At 42.4% G+C, this 22,954-nt stretch overlaps 1 protein-coding gene across 2 annotated transcripts; it reads right to left on the bottom strand.

The window, feature by feature from the left end:
- Positions 1-1,113: 1,113 nt before the first annotated feature.
- On the bottom strand, positions 1,114-21,457 carry LOC100274559 (26S protease regulatory subunit 6A homolog A). 2 transcript variants are annotated; one of them, NM_001148914.1, is made up of 9 exons: positions 21,211-21,406; positions 20,987-21,103; positions 19,564-19,671; positions 4,220-4,411; positions 3,210-3,401; positions 2,217-2,335; positions 1,810-2,017; positions 1,567-1,707; positions 1,206-1,374 (listed from the first exon to the last, which is right to left on the bottom strand). In NM_001148914.1, exons 1-9 carry the CDS (start codon positions 21,346-21,348, stop codon positions 1,297-1,299), a joined length of 1,293 nt encoding a protein of 430 aa, NP_001142386.1. In that variant the 5' UTR covers positions 21,349-21,406; the 3' UTR covers positions 1,206-1,296. The 2 variants fall into 2 exon arrangements, with proteins under 2 accessions (XP_008647616.1, NP_001142386.1); XM_008649394.3 differs by lacking the exon at positions 4,220-4,411 and having other exon boundaries at positions 1,114-1,374; positions 21,211-21,457.
- Between the last annotated feature and the right edge of the window lie 1,497 nt (positions 21,458-22,954).

Raw genomic sequence — 22,954 nt, 5'->3', positions numbered from 1 at the left:
TTCCAACCAACGACGCTACCTAAGGTTTAGGTCTTTCTGGGTAAAGATATATTTCAAGCTTTTGTGGTCTGTGTAGATCTGGCACTTGGTTCCCATTACATAGTGTCTCCAAATCTTAAGGGCATGCACAACTGTGGCAAGTTCTGGTCATGTGTGGGGTAGTTCAACTCGTGCTTTTTGAACTAGCGAGAGGCATAGGCTATGACATGTCCCTCTTGCATAAGAACACATCCTAAATCCCTGACGGGATATATCACAATATACATCAAATCCTTTTTGCAGATCCGATATGACTAATACTGGAGGTGACATCAACCTCAACTTTAGCTGAGTAAAACTATCCTGGCACGCTAGAGTCCACCTAAATTTCTTCTCCTTCTCTAACAGCAAGGTTATCGGCTTTGCTATTTTAGAGAATCCCTCGATGAGCGCCGGTAATATCCCGTGAGCCCCAAGAAACTCCGGACTTCAGTGACTGACTCAGGTATCTTTCATCCCACTATTTCTTTTACTTTGGTTGGATCTACTATGATTCCACAATTGAAGATAATATGCCCAAGGAAAGATATTTTACCCAACTAGAACTCACATTTAGTGACTTTAGCATAAAGCTGGCTACCCCTCAACTTTTGCAATACTAGCCGCAAATATTCCTCATGCTATCCCTCATCCTTAAAATAAATCAAAACATCATCGATGAATACCATGAGAAATATTTCAAGATATTCCATGAACACTTTATTCATCAGATTCATAAAGACGGTCTAGTTGCACGAGCAAGCGCAGGCGAGCGCGTGGCCATGGCGCCCGCCACGTCGTGTCATGGGGGCCACGTGTTGCGGCACGAACCCGGGCCACGAACGATGTGGCGCCGCAACAAGGACATGAGCTACGAGCGCGTGCACACACGTACGTGCATGTATTCAATACCTGCATGACCGCGGCTCTGCTTTGGCTAGGAACAAGAGCTTGGCCCATAAATCATGGCACCGACGCCATGTCAGCCCCTCGTCGCCAGTGGAGCATGCACCTCGACATCAAAATCTGTGGCGCTAAACTATGTTACCTCGGCGCCACAGGCTGTGACGCCGAGCAAAGGGTACAAAAATGAGATTAAATCATCCAACGGTCTAAACGTGAATACTTTTCAAGAAAAGAGCTAAAATACAAAAAAAAATCAGGTGTGCTGGCGTGGGGTCTTATATGCTGTAAAAATCTTGCATTAAAAACATAGCTTCGATTATTCATACAGTAGTGTTACAAACACCTTATGGTCCATATGTTTTGACAAACAGCTTAAGCATAGTAGTTCAAGCTTGACTTTTTCTTCGCCTGGACCTGTACGATCCCTTCATTGAAATCCTCGTGAGTTACCTGTGCAATCAAACATCAGGATAAGAAATCACAATCATAAAAAAAAACAAAGAAATAAACAAGTCAATAATCAACCTACAGACGGCAACCTCCATATCTATCAATGTAACATTTACTTTAGGAATTGTGGCGCTACCACGTTCGCAAAGCAAATATAATGGAACTGTGCATATGGAGGAGAGGAAGGCTCACCTCTGTAGCATCCCGCCGTAGGGCAAGCATACCAGCTTCTACACAAACTGCCTTTAGCTGTGCTCCGTTGAAGTCATCAGTTGAGCGAGCCAATTCTTCAAAGTTGACATCAGGATTTACATTCATTTTCCTTGAATGGATCTACAGAGGACCAATACAGAACACGTTAGTTGTGATAAATGGCCTACTGAGGAAAGCCACTGACAAACTTCAGCAATTTGAGCATAAGTTGTTGAGACCGACTTGCAAGATTCTAGCTCTTGCTTCTTCGGATGGGTGAGGGAACTCAATCTTTCGGTCCAACCGTCCAGATCGCATCAGAGCAGGGTCAAGGATGTCAGCACGGTTAGTTGCAGCTATGACCTTTATTCTCTCATCGCTGCTGAATCCATCCAGTTGATTCAATAATTCCAACATTGTCCGCTGAACTTCTCTATCACCGCTAACTTCACTGTACCAAGAGAACAAAATTATGGAGCATGCATCAGATAAGCTTCTTCCTAATAAGAATGATTTGTTTACACTAAATTGAAACAAAAAAAGTGCTCTGATCCTGTATAGGCGATTAACATTTTCATCCTATAAAGAGTATCATCAGCCAAAACAGGAATAAAATCATGCATGAACTGAAAATGTCATACAAAACATACCTATCAAAACGTTTGGTGCCAATGGCATCTATCTCATCAATAAATATAATACAAGGAGCTTTCTCTTTGGCAAGCTGGAATGCATCCCGGACAAGCTTTGCTCCATCACCAATAAACATCTGAACCAGCAAGAACATCGTTACTATCATACTTGAAAATATAAAGTGTGCTCAAGATAACATCAGAATAAAACATATTTTCCATGGTAATGCAATGTCTCCAATGTGTCTTCAATGAAAATGGACTAAACGGTCAGCGTTGGTCATGCAATCAGACTAATATTTTAGTTAAACCACTAAACCATGCAACGTTTATTTCCAAGTCTAGATATAGAATAGAGACAGCGAATGATATACAAAATCCTGACAATTCATCTAACGCGGCATATAACTGGCAACTGACTAAACTTCAACAAAGAAACTTAGGACTGACAAGCTCCATAATAACAGAAAGATAAAATGCATAGATCTATTTTCCTCAACAGTAACAATATGGTATGTACAAAAAGCTTACTAAGACATTCAGGAACACACTATCCCTAGAGAAGTTAGCACAAACTATGTTCCAAAGGTAGAAAAGCAACAAGAATCCAAGACATTCAAAACTTGTTTCTGAGAACCTTGGCATAAGGAAACATTGCTTTAAGACCAAGCTACAGTACAGCTGACAACTGAAAAAATAAAATAACAGCATTTCCTGAAATGAAAACTGAAAAGAAACAAAAAAATTTGTTCATGTACATAAGAAAAGGAAATTAACCAGGATGATGCAATGAAATAATTAAGCCATGGAAGAAAGGTAACAATGACTCAGAAACGAACAAAGGGCAACAGAAGTTGCAGTACGAATATGTTAGCATGAATTGGAGCAGCAGTGTACCACAGGATTCGAGTCAGAGGAAAAAATATATTTTATCATCAAATAGACGCACCTGCAAAGCTATATAACAAACACATAAAAAAGAAAACAACACTTCTCAAGTAAACTGATTACCTGCACAAGTTGTGGACCAGCTAATTTAAGAAACGTTGCATTCGTCTGTGCAGCACATGCACGAGCCATGAGTGTCTTGCCAGTTCCTGGTGGTCCGTACAAAAGAACCCCTTTTGGAGGACGAATACCCAACTTCTGGAACCGGTCTTTATGTGTCATGGGCAGTACAATTGCCTCTACAAGCTCTTGAATCTAAATTCAATGACATAAAATTCAAAAGATACATGTAACAGATGAGCAACACGGCATTATTCATTTCTTATATAAGACTGATGGAACATTGGAACTTCCCGGCTATTACCTAAAGAGCAACAGTTCACCATAGTTGTTAAGGTGGTAAGGCCCCCTTTTTAACTTTTAAGCGTTAAAGAGTAAGGCGAGGCGACGCCTTAAATATAGTTAGAAATAGAAAAATATTGATATTTGAGGAAGTGTGTAGGGAAAAAGGTCAATGGGCAGCTAACAAGTTTAGCCAGTCCAAATAAGCCCACTTGGCCCATTAAAATTAGGTTACACACTTATTCACTCACTCCCAGCCGCACTCGTCACCCAGCCACCTCCCTCTCTTCCCTCTCTCAGTGCTCTCTCTCTCTCTCTCTCTCTCTCTCTCTCTCTCTCTCTCTCAGCCGGGGTCTGGGGACCTCGCCTGCGCAGCTAGAGCTCGCCGCCGCCGTGGGGAGTGGCCACCGTCGCCGGTGCCGCCAGGGGACCAACACCGCTGCCGCTGGTAATGCCACTCTCCAGGGACATGGTTTCAAATCGGGTGCTCAGTCAGGTCAGGATCCAACCCTTGAGGTCCATCCCTACATCACTCCAAGGCTTCCTCATAGCGTCGCCTTAGAACTCTCCAAGGCGCCGGGGTGACGCCCAACTGTCCAAAGCGGACGCCTTAGGCTCCAAAATAAGGCGACCAAGACGCCTTAAGGTTTCTGCACGCCTAGCGCTTAGGCGTCGCCTAAGCAACGCCTTAGGGACGCCTTAACAACTATGCAGTTCACTGAGCAAAATACCTGCTTTTCAAGACCCCCAATGTCATTATAATCTTCAGTGGGCTTTTCATCCACTTCCATTGCCTTCACTCGTGAATCGTACTCTGATGGCAATGTATCTAGTATAAGGTAGCTATCTTTATTGACTCCAACCAGATCACCAGGCTTTAGCTTGTCAGGGTCCACTAGCCCAACAACAGGAAGGAATATAGTCTGCAATCATCAAGACAAGAAACTAAGATTTTACAGCAGTTAATTTGATTACTTAAACTCAAGACCATGCATAAAAGGCAGTTTTTCATTGCTTTAGATTAAGAGACGTGGAAGAATGGGAACTCAGACAAAATAAACTATACATAATCCCACACCTCAAGGCCATACAGGTAAGCAAAGAAGAAAAGATGTTGAATTACTGATTCAGAGCACAATGTGACAGCTGGACAAGCATACTACAGGACTGTTTCTTTTTGTGAAAAAAAAAATTGGCCACTTACGGCTGCTTAAATATATTTACACTTTGTATTTATATACATGATCCTTTAAAGTGGTAAGGTGAGACAAGGCGTTGGACCGCCGCCTGGACGCCTAGGCGAGCAAGGCGCCTAGGATTTTTTGGGCGCCTGGACGCCTAGGCGACACCTTTAAAACACTGTGTATATACAATTCATTAATCACTTTGCAGTTATATACAATTCATTAATCGCTTTGCAGTTATATACAATTCATTACTGGCATAATCTGTACAGCAGAACCATTGCAACATAACTGATGAAGACATCCACACTACTGATACATCTATGCCAATACAAGTACCAATTTCTGGTCCCATTACTTCTGGTCCCATTACTCGCGCTCGTGCTCGTCAACTCAACCATCAGGTGATTACACTCTTGAATGCATGTCCATCATATTTAGACCATGGAGACCCGTGCACTCTTGTTTTGCTTAGGAACCAGGGAGAAGACCGAAAGGGAAAAGGATTTGAACATGCTGGATTCGGACTGCAGAAGAACACCAACTTGTGACGGTCACCACGGTCACATGCGGGCTCGGATTGGAATGTTCAAGCACAACATGGAAAGCCTATCAAGTCTACTTTCATATGGATCCGGAATTATAGTCATATCTGTTCTGAGGCCGCCGTAATCATTGTTTCCTTACCGAGACATTTCCTGCCTTTTCTGCCCATGGTGCTGCGTGACCCTATTTTGGCCCAATGGGTCGTGTATCAAGTTGGGTCCATTAGGAACGCATCCTAGGGTTGCAGCACGACCCCAATACCCTTGTGGTCGTCCTCCCATGTTTATAAACCCCCTAGCCGCCACCAAGAACAACGGGTTTTGTTTAGATCAAGTTTAGCTCCCGCTACTTGCTTGTAAGCGCGCGTGCTGGTTCAGCCGCCCGTCTTCTTGTCTTCGGAACCCCACCATATTGGAGTTTGATTTTGAAACCTACATTTAGATCTGGTAATTCAGTACTTGTTCTACTTGTTCTTGCTAGTTCTTCGATTGCTTGCAGGACGAGTGCCCTAGTGGCCAGGGTGTCACGCTCCACAAGATCGTGACAGCCATAGGAGGTGGTGTATCGGTTGCTAAGGCGCAGCGTCTTTGGAAGGCTGTAGTCGGGCCGTGAACGTCGTCTCCTCCCCCAATCGAGTTATTTCACACCCTCTCATCGAAAGATCGGGCAATCACCCAATGGGTGCACATCAGTTGGTATCAGAGCAAGGTTTATCGGTGAGAGATTTACTTTTCTTCGTTGTTTTCTTATCTCCTATAGTCAAGAAAAAGCCAAAAAAATAGTAGATTAGTTTTACCGCAATCCTATAAACCATTGAGCATTTACTAGTACTACTTAGCTAGGGCTTGTTGAGTTTTTGGTTGCATTGGTTGTGTCGAGTTGCTGGTCTTAGTTTATTCCTTTAGAGTTTTGAGTTCTACCACGTTTTGGTCACCACGAGATCCACCATCACCATAAACATCTCTGGTTCGTTTTTGCCACCACGGATACATCTCATGTCCGATTTGGAAGTTTAAATACAATCTGGAAAGCTTATCTTATCTTCTTTCCAACGGATCTGACCTTGTCTCAAAATTCATTCTGAGCGCTCCGCAATCATCGTAGAGATTTCTGGACTTTCTATATTAACAAGATTTGTTAAATCTGATTTAAAGGGGCTGTTAGCAATATCCTTATTGTTTGGGTTGTCATAGTGAAAAAAGGGTTTAGGCCCCTGCAAAAAAAAAGAAGAAAAAAAAAGAAAAGAAAAAAAGGAAAAGAAGAAGAAAGAAGGGGGTTGAATCTCTAAATCTGTTGTTTCTCTTTGTGTTGTGCTAGTTGTTCTTTTTCAGTGACTACCTTTGTGCCTAGGCTCACGTCTCTAGCATGGTTTAGCCTAGGACCAGCACAGTACCACCGTTGAACGATTATTCAGCTTGCTTTTGTAACTAACGTGGTACTAGTGTATTCCTTGATTCAGCCCACCTACAACTCTACATATTTCGACTACAGTTTGACAGGTCGTGTTGCTGCGGCACCGATACACTTATTCCCCGGTTGCAGACTTGTTGGTTGCTGACCCCTCCTGTTGTGCAAGGTAAGAATTGGTAAGAGCTTGTGTGGCAGGTTGAGAGTGAGCGCCTTGCAGTAGCTACATCCTAATAGTTGTAGAGTTTTTTATTCCTTCACGTTTTTTTTCTTGTTGCCTCTGTTCGTCTAACCATGGCAGGATTGGAGGTTGATGATGCTTCTCATAATATGCCACACTCTCCTCGCACCAAGGGTATCATACAACACTTTGTAAGGCTGGTGAAGACGCACACGGAAGGTCTTGATAATGACATGCAGGTGACGAATGAAAAGATGGGGCAATTGGAGGCCACACAGATCGACACAAACACCAAACTTGCAAATGTGGAAACGACAGTTGCTCATATTGACAAGAGCCTTGTCGCATTCTTGAGGCGATTTGATGAGATGCATGCTAATACCAATGGTGGGCGTGATGAGGGCGCCGAAGGTAACTGGGATGACTATGTTGCTGATACTGAACAAGATGACCAAGAAGCACCTAATCGCCGGCGACTACGTACTAACCGTAGAGGTATGGGTGGTTTTCGCCGACGTGAGGTACATGGTAATGATGATGCTTTTAGTAAGGTTAAATTTAAAATACCTCCTTTTGATGGTAAATATAACCCTGATGCTTACATTACTTGGGAGATTGCGGTTGATCAAAAGTTTGCATGCCATGAATTTCCTGAGAATGCGCGGGTTAGAGCTGCTACTAGTGAGTTTACTGAATTTGCTTCTGTTTGGTGGGTAGAACATGGTAAGAAGAATCCTAATAACATGCCACAAACTTGGGATGTTTTGAAACGGGTCATGCGGGCTAGATTTGTTCCTTCTTATTATGCACGTGATATGCAAAACAAGTTGCAACAATTGAGACAGGGTACTAAAAGTGTAGAAGAATATTATCAGGAATTACAAATGGGTATGCTGCGTTGTAACATAGAGGAGGGTGAGGAATCTGCTATGGCTAGATTTTTGGGCGGGTTAAATAGGGAAATTCAGGACATCCTTGCTTATAAAGATTATGCTAATGTAACCCGATTGTTTCATCTTGCTTGCAAAGCTGAAAGGGAAGTGCAGGGACGACGTGCTAGTGCAAGGTCTAATGTTTCTGCAGGAAAATCTACACCATGGCAACAGCGCACGACTACGTCCATGACCGGCCGTACACCAGCACCAACTCCCTCGCCGAGTCGACCAGCACCACCGCCTTCCTCCAGCGACAAACCACGTGCATCTTCCACAAATTCAGCAACCAAATCTGCCCAGAAACCAGCAGGTAGTGCCTCTTCAGTAGCCTCCACAGGTAGAACAAGAGATGTTCTGTGTTATCGATGCAAGGGCTATGGACACGTGCAGCGTGATTGTCCTAATCAGCGTGTTTTGGTGGTAAAAGACGATGGTGGGTATTCCTCTGCTAGTGATTTGGATGAAGCTACACTTGCTTTGCTTGCGGCTGATGATGCAGGCACTAAAGAACCACCCGAAGAACAGATTGGTGCAGATGATGCAGAGCATTATGAGAGCCTCATTGTACAGCGTGTGCTTAGTGCACAAATGGAGAAGGCAGAGCAGAATCAGCGACATACGTTGTTTCAAACAAAGTGTGTCATTAAGGAGCGTTCATGTCGTTTGATCATTGATGGAGGTAGCTGCAACAACTTGGCTAGCAGCGACATGGTGGAGAAGCTTGCACTTACGACCAAACCGCACCCTCATCCATATCACATTCAATGGCTTAACAATAGTGGTAAGGTCAAGGTAACCAAGCTGGTACAAATTAATTTTGCTATTGGTTCATATCGTGATGTTGTTGATTGTGATGTTGTGCCTATGGATGCTTGTAATATTCTGCTAGATAGACCATGGCAATTTGATTCAGATTGTATGCATCATGGTAGATCAAATCGATATTCTCTCATACACCATGATAAGAAAATTATTTTGCTTCCCATGTCCCCTGAGGCTATTGTGCGTGATGATGTTGCTAAAGCTACCAAAACTAAAACTGAGAACAACAAGAATATTAAAGCTGTTGGTAATAACAAAGATGGGATAAAATTGAAAGGACATTGCTTGCTTGCGACAAAAACTGATGTTAATGAATTATTTGCTTCCACTTCTGTTGCCTACGCCTTGGTATGCAAGGATGCTTTGATTTCAATTCAAAATATGCAGCATTCTTTGCCTCCTGTTGTTACTAACATTTTGCAGGAGTATTCTGATGTATTTCCAAGTGAGATACCAGAGGGGCTGCCACCTATACGAGGGATTGAGCACCAAATTGATCTTATTCCTGGTGCATCTTTGCCAAATCGTGCTCCATATAGGACAAATCCGGAGGAAACAAAAGAAATTCTGCGACAAGTTCAAGAACTACTCGACAAAGGTTACGTGCGTGAGTCTCTTAGTCCGTGTGCTGTTCCGGTTATTTTAGTGCCTAAAAAAGATGGAACATGGCGTATGTGTGTTGATTGTAGGGCTATTAATAATATCACGATACGGTATCGACACCCTATTCCATGTTTAGATGATATGCTTGATGAATTGAGTGGTGCCATCGTCTTTTCTAAAGTTGATTTGCGTAGTGGATACCACCAGATTCGTATGAAATTGGGAGATGAATGGAAAACTGCTTTCAAAACTAAGTTCGGATTGTATGAGTGGTTAGTCATGCCTTTTGGGTTAACTAATGCACCTAGCACTTTCATGAGATTAATGAACGAGGTTTTGCGTGCCTTCATTGGAAAATTTGTGGTAGTATACTTTGATGACATATTGATCTACAGCAAATCTATGGATGAACATGTTGATCACATGCGTGCTGTTTTTAATGCTTTACGAGATGCACGTTTATTTGGTAACCTTGAGAAGTGCACATTTTGCACCGATCGAGTTTCGTTTCTTGGTTATGTTGTGACTCCACAGGGAATTGAGGTTGATCAAGCCAAGGTAGAAGCGATACATGGATGGCCTATGCCAAAGACTATCACACAGGTGCGGAGTTTCCTAGGACTTGCCGGCTTCTATCGCCGTTTTGTGAAGGACTTTAGCACCATTGCTGCACCTTTGAATGAGCTTACGAAGAAGGGAGTGCATTTTAGTTGGGGCAAAGTACAAGAGCACTCTTTCAACGTGCTGAAAGATAAGTTGACACATGCACCTCTCCTCAAACTTCCTGATTTTAATAAGACTTTTGAGCTTGAATGTGATGCTAGTGGAATTAGATTGGGTGGTGTTTTGTTACAAGAAGGCAAACCTGTTGCATATTTTAGTGAAAAATTGAGTGGGTCTGTTCTAAATTATTCTACTTATGATAAGGAATTATATGCTCTTGTGCGAACATTAGAAACATGGCAGCATTATTTGTGGCCCAAAGAGTTTGTTATTCATTCTGATCATGAATCATTGAAACATATTCGTAGTCAAGGAAAACTGAACCATAGACATGCTAAGTGGGTTGAATTTATCGAATCGTTTCCTTATGTTATTAAGCACAAGAAAGGAAAAGAGAATATCATTGCTGACGCTTTGTCTAGGAGATATACTTTGCTGAATCAACTTGACTACAAAATCTTTGGATTAGAGACGATTAAAGACCAATATGTTCATGATGCTGATTTTAAAGATGTGTTGCTGCATTGTAAAGATGGGAAAGGATGGAACAAATATATCGTTAGTGATGGGTTTGTGTTTAGAGCTAACAAGCTATGCATTCCAGCTAGCTCCGTTCGTTTGTTGTTGTTACAGGAAGCACATGGAGGTGGCTTAATGGGACATTTTGGAGCAAAGAAAACGGAGGACATACTTGCTGGTTATTTCTTTTGGCCCAAGATGAGAAGAGATGTGGTGAGATTGGTTGCTCGTTGCACGACATGTCAAAAGGCGAAGTCACGGTTAAATCCACACGGTTTGTATTTGCCTCTACCCGTTCCTAGTGCTCCTTGGGAAGATATTTCTATGGATTTTGTGCTGGGATTGCCTAGGACTAGGAAGGGACGTGATAGTGTGTTTGTGGTTGTTGATAGATTTTCTAAGATGGCACATTTCATACCATGTCATAAAACTGACGATGCTACTCATATTGCTGATTTGTTCTTTTGTGAAATTGTTCGCTTGCATGGTGTGCCCAACACAATCGTTTCTGATCATGATGCTAAATTTCTTAGTCATTTTTGGAGGACTTTGTGGGCAAAATTGGGGACTAAGCTTTTATTTTCTACTACATGTCATCCTCAAACTGATGGTCAAACTGAAGTTGTGAATAGAACTTTGTTTACTATGTTAAGGGCGGTTCTAAAGAAGAATATTAAGATGTGGGAGGACTGTTTGCCTCATGTTGAATTTGCTTATAATCGATCATTGCATTCTACTACAAAGATGTGCCCATTTGAGATTGTATATGGTTTGTTGCCTCGTGCTCCTATTGATTTAATGCCGTTGCCATCTTCTGAAAAACTAAATTTTGATGCTACTAGGCGTGCTGAATTGATGTTAAAACTGCATGAAACTACTAAAGAAAACATAGAGCGTATGAATGCTAGATATAAGTTTGCTAGTGATAAAGGTAGAAAGGAAATAAATTTTGAACCTGGAGATTTAGTTTGGTTGCATTTGAGAAAGGAAAGGTTTCCTGAATTACGAAAATCTAAATTGTTGCCTCGAGCCGATGGACCGTTTAAAGTGCTAGAGAAAATTAACGACAATGCATATAGGCTAGATCTGCCTGCAGACTTTGGGGTTAGCCCCACATTTAACATTGCAGATTTAAAGCCCTACTTGGGAGAGGAAGTTGAGCTTGAGTCGAGGACGACTCAAATGCAAGAAGGGGAGAATGATGAAGACATCCACACTACTGATACATCTATGCCAATACAAGTACCAATTTCTGGTCCCATTACTTCTGGTCCCATTACTCGCGCTCGTGCTCGTCAACTCAACCATCAGGTGATTACACTCTTGAATGCATGTCCATCATATTTAGACCATGGAGACCCGTGCACTCTTGTTTTGCTTAGGAACCAGGGAGAAGACCGAAAGGGAAAAGGATTTGAACATGCTGGATTCGGACTGCAGAAGAACACCAACTTGTGACGGTCACCACGGTCACATGCGGGCTCGGATTGGAATGTTCAAGCACAACATGGAAAGCCTATCAAGTCTACTTTCATATGGATCCGGAATTATAGTCATATCTGTTCTGAGGCCGCCGTAATCATTGTTTCCTTACCGAGACATTTCCTGCCTTTTCTGCCCATGGTGCTGCGTGACCCTATTTTGGCCCAATGGGTCGTGTATCAAGTTGGGTCCATTAGGAACGCATCCTAGGGTTGCAGCACGACCCCAATACCCTTGTGGTCGTCCTCCCATGTTTATAAACCCCCTAGCCGCCACCAAGAACAACGGGTTTTGTTTAGATCAAGTTTAGCTCCCGCTACTTGCTTGTAAGCGCGCGTGCTGGTTCAGCCGCCCGTCTTCTTGTCTTCGGAACCCCACCATATTGGAGTTTGATTTTGAAACCTACATTTAGATCTGGTAATTCAGTACTTGTTCTACTTGTTCTTGCTAGTTCTTCGATTGCTTGCAGGACGAGTGCCCTAGTGGCCAGGGTGTCACGCTCCACAAGATCGTGACAGCCATAGGAGGTGGTGTATCGGTTGCTAAGGCGCAGCGTCTTTGGAAGGCTGTAGTCGGGCCGTGAACGTCGTCTCCTCCCCCAATCGAGTTATTTCACACCCTCTCATCGAAAGATCGGGCAATCACCCAATGGGTGCACATCAGTTGGTATCAGAGCAAGGTTTATCGGTGAGAGATTTACTTTTCTTCGTTGTTTTCTTATCTCCTATAGTCAAGAAAAAGCCAAAAAAATAGTAGATTAGTTTTACCGCAATCCTATAAACCATTGAGCATTTACTAGTACTACTTAGCTAGGGCTTGTTGAGTTTTTGGTTGCATTGGTTGTGTCGAGTTGCTGGTCTTAGTTTATTCCTTTAGAGTTTTGAGTTCTACCACGTTTTGGTCACCACGAGATCCACCATCACCATAAACATCTCTGGTTCGTTTTTGCCACCACGGATACATCTCATGTCCGATTTGGAAGTTTAAATACAATCTGGAAAGCTTATCTTATCTTCTTTCCAACGGATCTGACCTTGTCTCAAAATTCATTCTGAGCGCTCCGCAATCATCGTAGAGATTTCTGGACTTTCTATATTAACAAGATTTGTTAAATCTGATTTAAAGGGGCTGTTAGCAATATCCTTATTGTTTGGGTTGTCATAGTGAAAAAAGGGTTTAGGCCCCTGCAAAAAAAAAGAAGAAAAAAAAAGAAAAGAAAAAAAGGAAAAGAAGAAGAAAGAAGGGGGTTGAATCTCTAAATCTGTTGTTTCTCTTTGTGTTGTGCTAGTTGTTCTTTTTCAGTGACTACCTTTGTGCCTAGGCTCACGTCTCTAGCATGGTTTAGCCTAGGACCAGCACAGTACCACCGTTGAACGATTATTCAGCTTGCTTTTGTAACTAACGTGGTACTAGTGTATTCCTTGATTCAGCCCACCTACAACTCTACATATTTCGACTACAGTTTGACAGGTCGTGTTGCTGCGGCACCGATACACTTATTCCCCGGTTGCAGACTTGTTGGTTGCTGACCCCTCCTGTTGTGCAAGGTAAGAATTGGTAAGAGCTTGTGTGGCAGGTTGAGAGTGAGCGCCTTGCAGTAGCTACATCCTAATAGTTGTAGAGTTTTTTATTCCTTCACGTTTTTTTTCTTGTTGCCTCTGTTCGTCTAACCATGGCAGGATTGGAGGTTGATGATGCTTCTCATAATATGCCACACTCTCCTCGCACCAAGGGTATCATACAACACTTTGTAAGGCTGGTGAAGACGCACACGGAAGGTCTTGATAATGACATGCAGGTGACGAATGAAAAGATGGGGCAATTGGAGGCCACACAGATCGACACAAACACCAAACTTGCAAATGTGGAAATGACAGTTGCTCATATTGACAAGAGCCTTGTCGCATTCTTGAGGCGATTTGATGAGATGCATGCTAATACCAATGGTGGGCGTGATGAGGGCGCCGAAGGTAACTGGGATGACTATGTTGCTGATACTGAACAAGATGACCAAGAAGCACCTAATCGCCGGCGACTACGTACTAACCGTAGAGGTATGGGTGGTTTTCGCCGACGTGAGGTACATGGTAATGATGATGCTTTTAGTAAGGTTAAATTTAAAATACCTCCTTTTGATGGTAAATATAACCCTGATGCTTACATTACTTGGGAGATTGCGGTTGATCAAAAGTTTGCATGCCATGAATTTCCTGAGAATGCGCGGGTTAGAGCTGCTACTAGTGAGTTTACTGAATTTGCTTCTGTTTGGTGGGTAGAACATGGTAAGAAGAATCCTAATAACATGCCACAAACTTGGGATGTTTTGAAACGGGTCATGCGGGCTAGATTTGTTCCTTCTTATTATGCACGTGATATGCAAAACAAGTTGCAACAATTGAGACAGGGTACTAAAAGTGTAGAAGAATATTATCAGGAATTACAAATGGGTATGCTGCGTTGTAACATAGAGGAGGGTGAGGAATCTGCTATGGCTAGATTTTTGGGCGGGTTAAATAGGGAAATTCAGGACATCCTTGCTTATAAAGATTATGCTAATGTAACCCGATTGTTTCATCTTGCTTGCAAAGCTGAAAGGGAAGTGCAGGGACGACGTGCTAGTGCAAGGTCTAATGTTTCTGCAGGAAAATCTACACCATGGCAACAGCGCACGACTACGTCCATGACCGGCCGTACACCAGCACCAACTCCCTCGCCGAGTCGACCAGCACCACCGCCTTCCTCCAGCGACAAACCACGTGCATCTTCCACAAATTCAGCAACCAAATCTGCCCAGAAACCAGCAGGTAGTGCCTCTTCAGTAGCCTCCACAGGTAGAACAAGAGATGTTCTGTGTTATCGATGCAAGGGCTATGGACACGTGCAGCGTGATTGTCCTAATCAGCGTGTTTTGGTGGTAAAAGACGATGGTGGGTATTCCTCTGCTAGTGATTTGGATGAAGCTACACTTGCTTTGCTTGCGGCTGATGATGCAGGCACTAAAGAACCACCCGAAGAACAGATTGGTGCAGATGATGCAGAGCATTATGAGAGCCTCATTGTACAGCGTGTGCTTAGTGCACAAATGGAGAAGGCAGAGCAGAATCAGCGACATACGTTGTTTCAAACAAAGTGTGTCATTAAGGAGCGTTCATGTCGTTTGATCATTGATGGAGGTAGCTGCAACAACTTGGCTAGCAGCGACATGGTGGAGAAGCTTGCACTTACGACCAAACCGCACCCTCATCCATATCACATTCAATGGCTTAACAATAGTGGTAAGGTCAAGGTAACCAAGCTGGTACAAATTAATTTTGCTATTGGTTCATATCGTGATGTTGTTGATTGTGATGTTGTGCCTATGGATGCTTGTAATATTCTGCTAGATAGACCATGGCAATTTGATTCAGATTGTATGCATCATGGTAGATCAAATCGATATTCTCTCATACACCATGATAAGAAAATTATTTTGCTTCCCATGTCCCCTGAGGCTATTGTGCGTGATGATGTTGCTAAAGCTACCAAAACTAAAACTGAGAACAACAAGAATATTAAAGCTGTTGGTAATAACAAAGATGGGATAAAATTGAAAGGACATTGCTTGCTTGCGACAAAAACTGATGTTAATGAATTATTTGCTTCCACTTCTGTTGCCTACGCCTTGGTATGCAAGGATGCTTTGATTTCAATTCAAAATATGCAGCATTCTTTGCCTCCTGTTGTTACTAACATTTTGCAGGAGTATTCTGATGTATTTCCAAGTGAGATACCAGAGGGGCTGCCACCTATACGAGGGATTGAGCACCAAATTGATCTTATTCCTGGTGCATCTTTGCCAAATCGTGCTCCATATAGGACAAATCCGGAGGAAACAAAAGAAATTCTGCGACAAGTTCAAGAACTACTCGACAAAGGTTACGTGCGTGAGTCTCTTAGTCCGTGTGCTGTTCCGGTTATTTTAGTGCCTAAAAAAGATGGAACATGGCGTATGTGTGTTGATTGTAGGGCTATTAATAATATCACGATACGGTATCGACACCCTATTCCATGTTTAGATGATATGCTTGATGAATTGAGTGGTGCCATCGTCTTTTCTAAAGTTGATTTGCGTAGTGGATACCACCAGATTCGTATGAAATTGGGAGATGAATGGAAAACTGCTTTCAAAACTAAGTTCGGATTGTATGAGTGGTTAGTCATGCCTTTTGGGTTAACTAATGCACCTAGCACTTTCATGAGATTAATGAACGAGGTTTTGCGTGCCTTCATTGGAAAATTTGTGGTAGTATACTTTGATGACATATTGATCTACAGCAAATCTATGGATGAACATGTTGATCACATGCGTGCTGTTTTTAATGCTTTACGAGATGCACGTTTATTTGGTAACCTTGAGAAGTGCACATTTTGCACCGATCGAGTTTCGTTTCTTGGTTATGTTGTGACTCCACAGGGAATTGAGGTTGATCAAGCCAAGGTAGAAGCGATACATGGATGGCCTATGCCAAAGACTATCACACAGGTGCGGAGTTTCCTAGGACTTGCCGGCTTCTATCGCCGTTTTGTGAAGGACTTTAGCACCATTGCTGCACCTTTGAATGAGCTTACGAAGAAGGGAGTGCATTTTAGTTGGGGCAAAGTACAAGAGCACTCTTTCAACGTGCTGAAAGATAAGTTGACACATGCACCTCTCCTCAAACTTCCTGATTTTAATAAGACTTTTGAGCTTGAATGTGATGCTAGTGGAATTAGATTGGGTGGTGTTTTGTTACAAGAAGGCAAACCTGTTGCATATTTTAGTGAAAAATTGAGTGGGTCTGTTCTAAATTATTCTACTTATGATAAGGAATTATATGCTCTTGTGCGAACATTAGAAACATGGCAGCATTATTTGTGGCCCAAAGAGTTTGTTATTCATTCTGATCATGAATCATTGAAACATATTCGTAGTCAAGGAAAACTGAACCATAGACATGCTAAGTGGGTTGAATTTATCGAATCGTTTCCTTATGTTATTAAGCACAAGAAAGGAAAAGAGAATATCATTGCTGACGCTTTGTCTAGGAGATATACTTTGCTGAATCAACTTGACTACAAAATCTTTGGATTAGAGACGATTAAAGACCAATATGTTCATGATGCTGATTTTAAAGATGTGTTGCTGCATTGTAAAGATGGGAAAGGATGGAACAAATATATCGTTAGTGATGGGTTTGTGTTTAGAGCTAACAAGCTATGCATTCCAGCTAGCTCCGTTCGTTTGTTGTTGTTACAGGAAGCACATGGAGGTGGCTTAATGGGACATTTTGGAGCAAAGAAAACGGAGGACATACTTGCTGGTTATTTCTTTTGGCCCAAGATGAGAAGAGATGTGGTGAGATTGGTTGCTCGTTGCACGACATGTCAAAAGGCGAAGTCACGGTTAAATCCACACGGTTTGTATTTGCCTCTACCCGTTCCTAGTGCTCCTTGGGAAGATATTTCTATGGATTTTGTGCTGGGATTGCCTAGGACTAGGAAGGGACGTGATAGTGTGTTTGTGGTTGTTGATAGATTTTCTAAGATGGCACATTTCATACCATGTCATAAAACTGACGATGCTACTCATATTGCTGATTTGTTCTTTTGTGAAATTGTTCGCTTGCATGGTGTGCCCAACACAATCGTTTCTGATCATGATGCTAAATTTCTTAGTCATTTTTGGAGGACTTTGTGGGCAAAATTGGGGACTAAGCTTTTATTTTCTACTACATGTCATCCTCAAACTGATGGTCAAACTGAAGTTGTGAATAGAACTTTGTTTACTATGTTAAGGGCGGTTCTAAAGAAGAATATTAAGATGTGGGAGGACTGTTTGCCTCATGTTGAATTTGCTTATAATCGATCATTGCATTCTACTACAAAGATGTGCCCATTTGAGATTGTATATGGTTTGTTGCCTCGTGCTCCTATTGATTTAATGCCGTTGCCATCTTCTGAAAAACTAAATTTTGATGCTACTAGGCGTGCTGAATTGATGTTAAAACTGCATGAAACTACTAAAGAAAACATAGAGCGTATGAATGCTAGATATAAGTTTGCTAGTGATAAAGGTAGAAAGGAAATAAATTTTGAACCTGGAGATTTAGTTTGGTTGCATTTGAGAAAGGAAAGGTTTCCTGAATTACGAAAATCTAAATTGTTGCCTCGAGCCGATGGACCGTTTAAAGTGCTAGAGAAAATTAACGACAATGCATATAGGCTAGATCTGCCTGCAGACTTTGGGGTTAGCCCCACATTTAACATTGCAGATTTAAAGCCCTACTTGGGAGAGGAAGTTGAGCTTGAGTCGAGGACGACTCAAATGCAAGAAGGGGAGAATGATGAAGACATCCACACTACTGATACATCTATGCCAATACAAGTACCAATTTCTGGTCCCATTACTTCTGGTCCCATTACTCGCGCTCGTGCTCGTCAACTCAACCATCAGGTGATTACACTCTTGAATGCATGTCCATCATATTTAGACCATGGAGACCCGTGCACTCTTGTTTTGCTTAGGAACCAGGGAGAAGACCGAAAGGGAAAAGGATTTGAACATGCTGGATTCGGACTGCAGAAGAACACCAACTTGTGACGGTCACCACGGTCACATGCGGGCTCGGATTGGAATGTTCAAGCACAACATGGAAAGCCTATCAAGTCTACTTTCATATGGATCCGGAATTATAGTCATATCTGTTCTGAGGCCGCCGTAATCATTGTTTCCTTACCGAGACATTTCCTGCCTTTTCTGCCCATGGTGCTGCGTGACCCTATTTTGGCCCAATGGGTCGTGTATCAAGTTGGGTCCATTAGGAACGCATCCTAGGGTTGCAGCACGACCCCAATACCCTTGTGGTCGTCCTCCCATGTTTATAAACCCCCTAGCCGCCACCAAGAACAACGGGTTTTGTTTAGATCAAGTTTAGCTCTCGCTACTTGCTTGTAAGCGCGCGTGCTGGTTCAGCCGCTCGTCTTCTTGTCTTCGGAACCCCACCATATTGGAGTTTGATTTTGAAACCTACATTTAGATCTGGTAATTCAGTACTTGTTCTACTTGTTCTTGCTAGTTCTTCGATTGCTTGCAGGACGAGTGCCCTAGTGGCCAGGGTGTCACGCTCCACAAGATCGTGACAGCCATAGGAGGTGGTGTATCGGTTGCTAAGGCGCAGCGTCTTTGGAAGGCTGTAGTCAGGCCGTGAACGTCGTCTCCTCCCCCAATCGAGTTATTTCACACCCTCTCATCGAAAGATCGGGCAATCACCCAACGGGTGCACATCAATAACGTTATTATTAGGGTCAGACATGACAATACATCAATATCTAATAAGTTATGGTTTTAAACAAAAATTGACTATCTGGGTCAAAAGTAGTCCAAACATAACCAAATGTCTTATATGACTAATTGTCCTGGGTACCCAATACAGACCCTTGACTGCCTTTTCACATGTGAGTTAGCAATAACAAAAATGTTGGCTGCACTTTCGATACAGAATCTACTGTACCATATTTTCATGTGATAAATCTTCATGTTGTATGCATATTAGTGGTCAGAGATTTAGAAAGTGGAATGCATACAGTATATGAACACACAAAAAAAAAGAACAGCAAAAGACATGACCCTGATGAGCAGAGAACAGATTGCTCACTTGTCTTGTGGAGGTCTTCAGAACAACACATTTTCCTTTCCTTTGTGAGTCTAAATCAATGTTAGCACCATCCTCCTCAGCTTCATCCTCAGGGTTCATTTCCAAGATCTAAAATAGTTGAGAAAAAGGCAGGCTGTATATGAGTAACCCAGAAACAAAATAAATAATGTACAGACACCCTGCCTGACAAAGACCAAATAATATGGAAATAAAAAATCAGTTATCATAATTTCCAACTACAAGGAATGCAGCACACTAAGTTACAAGAATACAGGCATGTTTGGTTCACGGGAATCACCACAGCCTAAGGTTAGGCACGCCGCAGTTTCGTAGGTAGACGTTTGGTTCCTGACTAACCTTAGACAGCTGAAAAAAAATTGGTGAGATTCCCTAGGCTTGCCATACAAAATTACGCCACACCTGGGGCACTCGATTTGGACGCCACAACGTGCCTAACCTTAGGCGTGATAGCAATCCAAGCAGCTGCCACACATTTACAGGCATGCCTAACCTTAGGCATGGAGATAAACCAAACGTAGGGCTAACCTTAGACGTCTTAGGCACACCACAGGTATGGCAAGGTGCTAACCGTAGGCTGTGGTGGTTGATGTCAGGGTTCATTTACTTGAATGCTCCATACTGTACCGACCCTTGGCCACCGGCAGACCCCAAACGCCGAGACGTGAGACGGTAGTGGAAATCAGAAGGACACGGTGGGGAGGTAGAGACCGACGCAAGGTACGGTTCTGTTTTGATTCTGTTATTTCTCAACTTGCTTGATTCTGTTACAGACTCGGCTTATAAGCCACGGCCAACCCTGGATTCCCCACTATGACAGCTAATAACAGCTAATAGCTATGGCCCACCATATGGCCTAAAAGTAGTTAGTCATCAAACACAGCTGCTCCCGCGCCTTTCATCTTCTCTGAATGTTTCACCAAGACATCATGCCTTCGGAGTCGTCACACATACATCCACAGAATCTATAAAGCCATCAAATCTTCAAAAAATATTGTATAGGACTCAACTAGAAATTTTGAAAGCTAAGGTAGTTGAAACAAACCAGTTATCAAGTTCCATGTTTCTGAATGTCTGGATTCCTAGCAAGACCATGGTTACTCGAATTAAAGAATCGTTGCTGTCCTAAAGGCAAACTACCCTATCTAATCTGAAGTACCTGCACAAGAGGAAAGTGTGTTCTGTTCCTAATTAAGTGTGGCCTTGGTGCATATAAAATCTAATCTAACATGAATTATAAGGGGACAAACATAATATAATAGAACAAGCAGTTATATAAGTATGATGTCATATCAAATCATGTGATAATAGACCAAATCATTTTCACTCATTCACTTCCCTGGCCTCAAATTAACCCAAGACAACAATCACACGCAGGGATTTCCAGAATGCAAGGAAAATGAACCTCAACGATGTTGCCAACGAGGTAGGGCAGCTGCTTGTTGAGCTTAATTTTCTCTTGGTTTTCCTTAATCTTCTCCTTGAACGACTCCAACTCCAGGTTCGTCCGCTGCAACTCGTCCTGGGTGCGGCAAGAGAAAAACCAAACAAACCCCACAGATCAGAAGCAAACCCTAACGCCGAAGTTCCGAACCCGCAGGGATCGGATCTAGGACTGGGCTCGCTCACCTTGAGGACACGGATCTCGTTGTCAAGAAGGCGGGAGGCCCGGATGATATCCTCCGTGGACATGGAGGCGAGCTGGTCGTCCTCCGCGTCGTCAACGGCCATTGCCGCCGCCGGGGCCGGGGCGCCGGATGACGACATCGCCGGCGGAGTAGGGTTTCGGAGCTGGAGGTGTGTCGACAAGACGATGCGAGGTGCGAGGTGCGAGTTCGGTTTGTCTGCGTTGTTCCTTCCCAGCGCCGTATCTACGGCGACGACTAATATAAGCTGGTGTTTGGTTTTAGGGACTAATTTTTAGTCCCTCCATTTTATTCCACTTTAGTCACTAAATTGTTAAATATGGAAACTAAAATAAAGTTATAGTTTCCGTATTTTGCAATTTATAGACTAAAGTGGAATAAAATGGAGGGACTAAAAATTAGTCCCTAGTAACCAAACACTCCCTAAGTGTGGAAGCATATATTTTAGTGCGTTAGATCTAGATCCAACGATATATTATATTTAACAGTTAAATCTTTCCACCATTATCTGACGTAGCTTTATAAAAAAAAACTCTAACAAACCACAATTATATCTACGTTGAATTTAGATCTAACAGACAAAAAAGTTTGTTTGCACGTTTACATCTAATATCTGCTTGCATATTAGTTGTTGCTTTTTTCTTCTTAGGCGTTCATTTTGTCTGAGCTTTCAGTTTAATGTTTTTATTCAGTGGTCATGGTTATTGGCAAGAACTCGTTGAATCTATCGTTTAGGCTCATAACAAATTAAAAGTTGCTCCTGCTACTCAGCCTTGAGCATTATACATGTACGTGTTGTAGGAGTAATCCATTACCTTCTGGTGGAATTGCCACAACATAAGCATTCTTCTTAGCAAGAATTATTGCAGTACGATAGTGGCTTGGAGGATTTGAAAGGCATTATGGAATTAAGATTTCCCAGGTTTAGCAAGGCTTAGCTGAGGACCCCACTACTCATCGTATTTAGTTTGGTATTGCTATCGCACATGATTTCGAAAGTCATGATGATATTACTGAGGAACGTCTTTATCAGAACATTTTTGCTTCTCACTTTGGGCAGTTAGCAATAATCTTTCTATGGACGTCTGGAAATCCGTTTCATGTAGCTTGGCAAGGAAATTTTGAATCATGGATACAGGATCCTTTACATGTAAGACCTATTGCTCATGCCATTTGAGATCCTCATTTTGGGCAACCCGCTGAGTTGCGATGTCACACACATTATTAGGACTTGTTTGTATACTTTAGTATTCAAACCAATCCAATTAGATTGAGGGTTATTATGGTGTAAATTAATTTAATTTACACTTAATCCCCTCAATAAATGTGGATTAGGGTAAGGCAACAATTAATATACAATCAGGCTTTATGTGCAACGTGCAATCGAGCCTTTTGGTCCATTAGATCATGATCTAATTGTAGATATAATCGTTGTTTGTTAAGGGATTTTCTATAAATGTACACGAGCTGGTGGTGGAAGGGTTTAAGTGTTAAATGTGATACATGTTTGGATCATAATCTAAGGGATCATGAACCTCGCTTGCACATAACACCTGGTTGTATATTAGTCGTTGCCTTGGGGTAAATATTAGAGTAACCAAACAAAGCCTAAGGGCTTGTTCATTTCACCCTTAACACATGTGGATTGAGTGGATTGAGGACTTATTCGGTTATTCCAATTCCATATGGATTGGAGTGTATTGTAATGGATTGGGATGGATTTTGAA

The sequence above is a fragment of the Zea mays genome, chromosome 6 (genome assembly GCF_902167145.1).
Source record: "Zea mays cultivar B73 chromosome 6, Zm-B73-REFERENCE-NAM-5.0, whole genome shotgun sequence".
In the NCBI taxonomy this organism is placed as follows: domain Eukaryota; kingdom Viridiplantae; phylum Streptophyta; class Magnoliopsida; order Poales; family Poaceae; genus Zea; species Zea mays.
This window is presented reverse-complemented; position numbering and strand designations above follow the sequence as displayed.

Excerpts from the sequence above, each read along its gene's own strand:
- LOC100274559 (NM_001148914.1), bottom strand. The coding sequence starts at position 21,348 with ATGTCGTCATCCGGCGCCCCGGCCCCGGCGGCGGCAATGGCCGTTGAC. Across the intron at positions 19,672-20,986 it reads TCGTTGGCAACATCGTTGAG|ATCTTGGAAATGAACCCTGA; the intron begins GTTCATTTTCCT and ends CAACTATTTTAG. Across the intron at positions 4,412-19,563 it reads TGAAGACCTCCACAAGACAA|ACTATATTCCTTCCTGTTGT; the intron begins GTGAGCAATCTG and ends TGATGATTGCAG.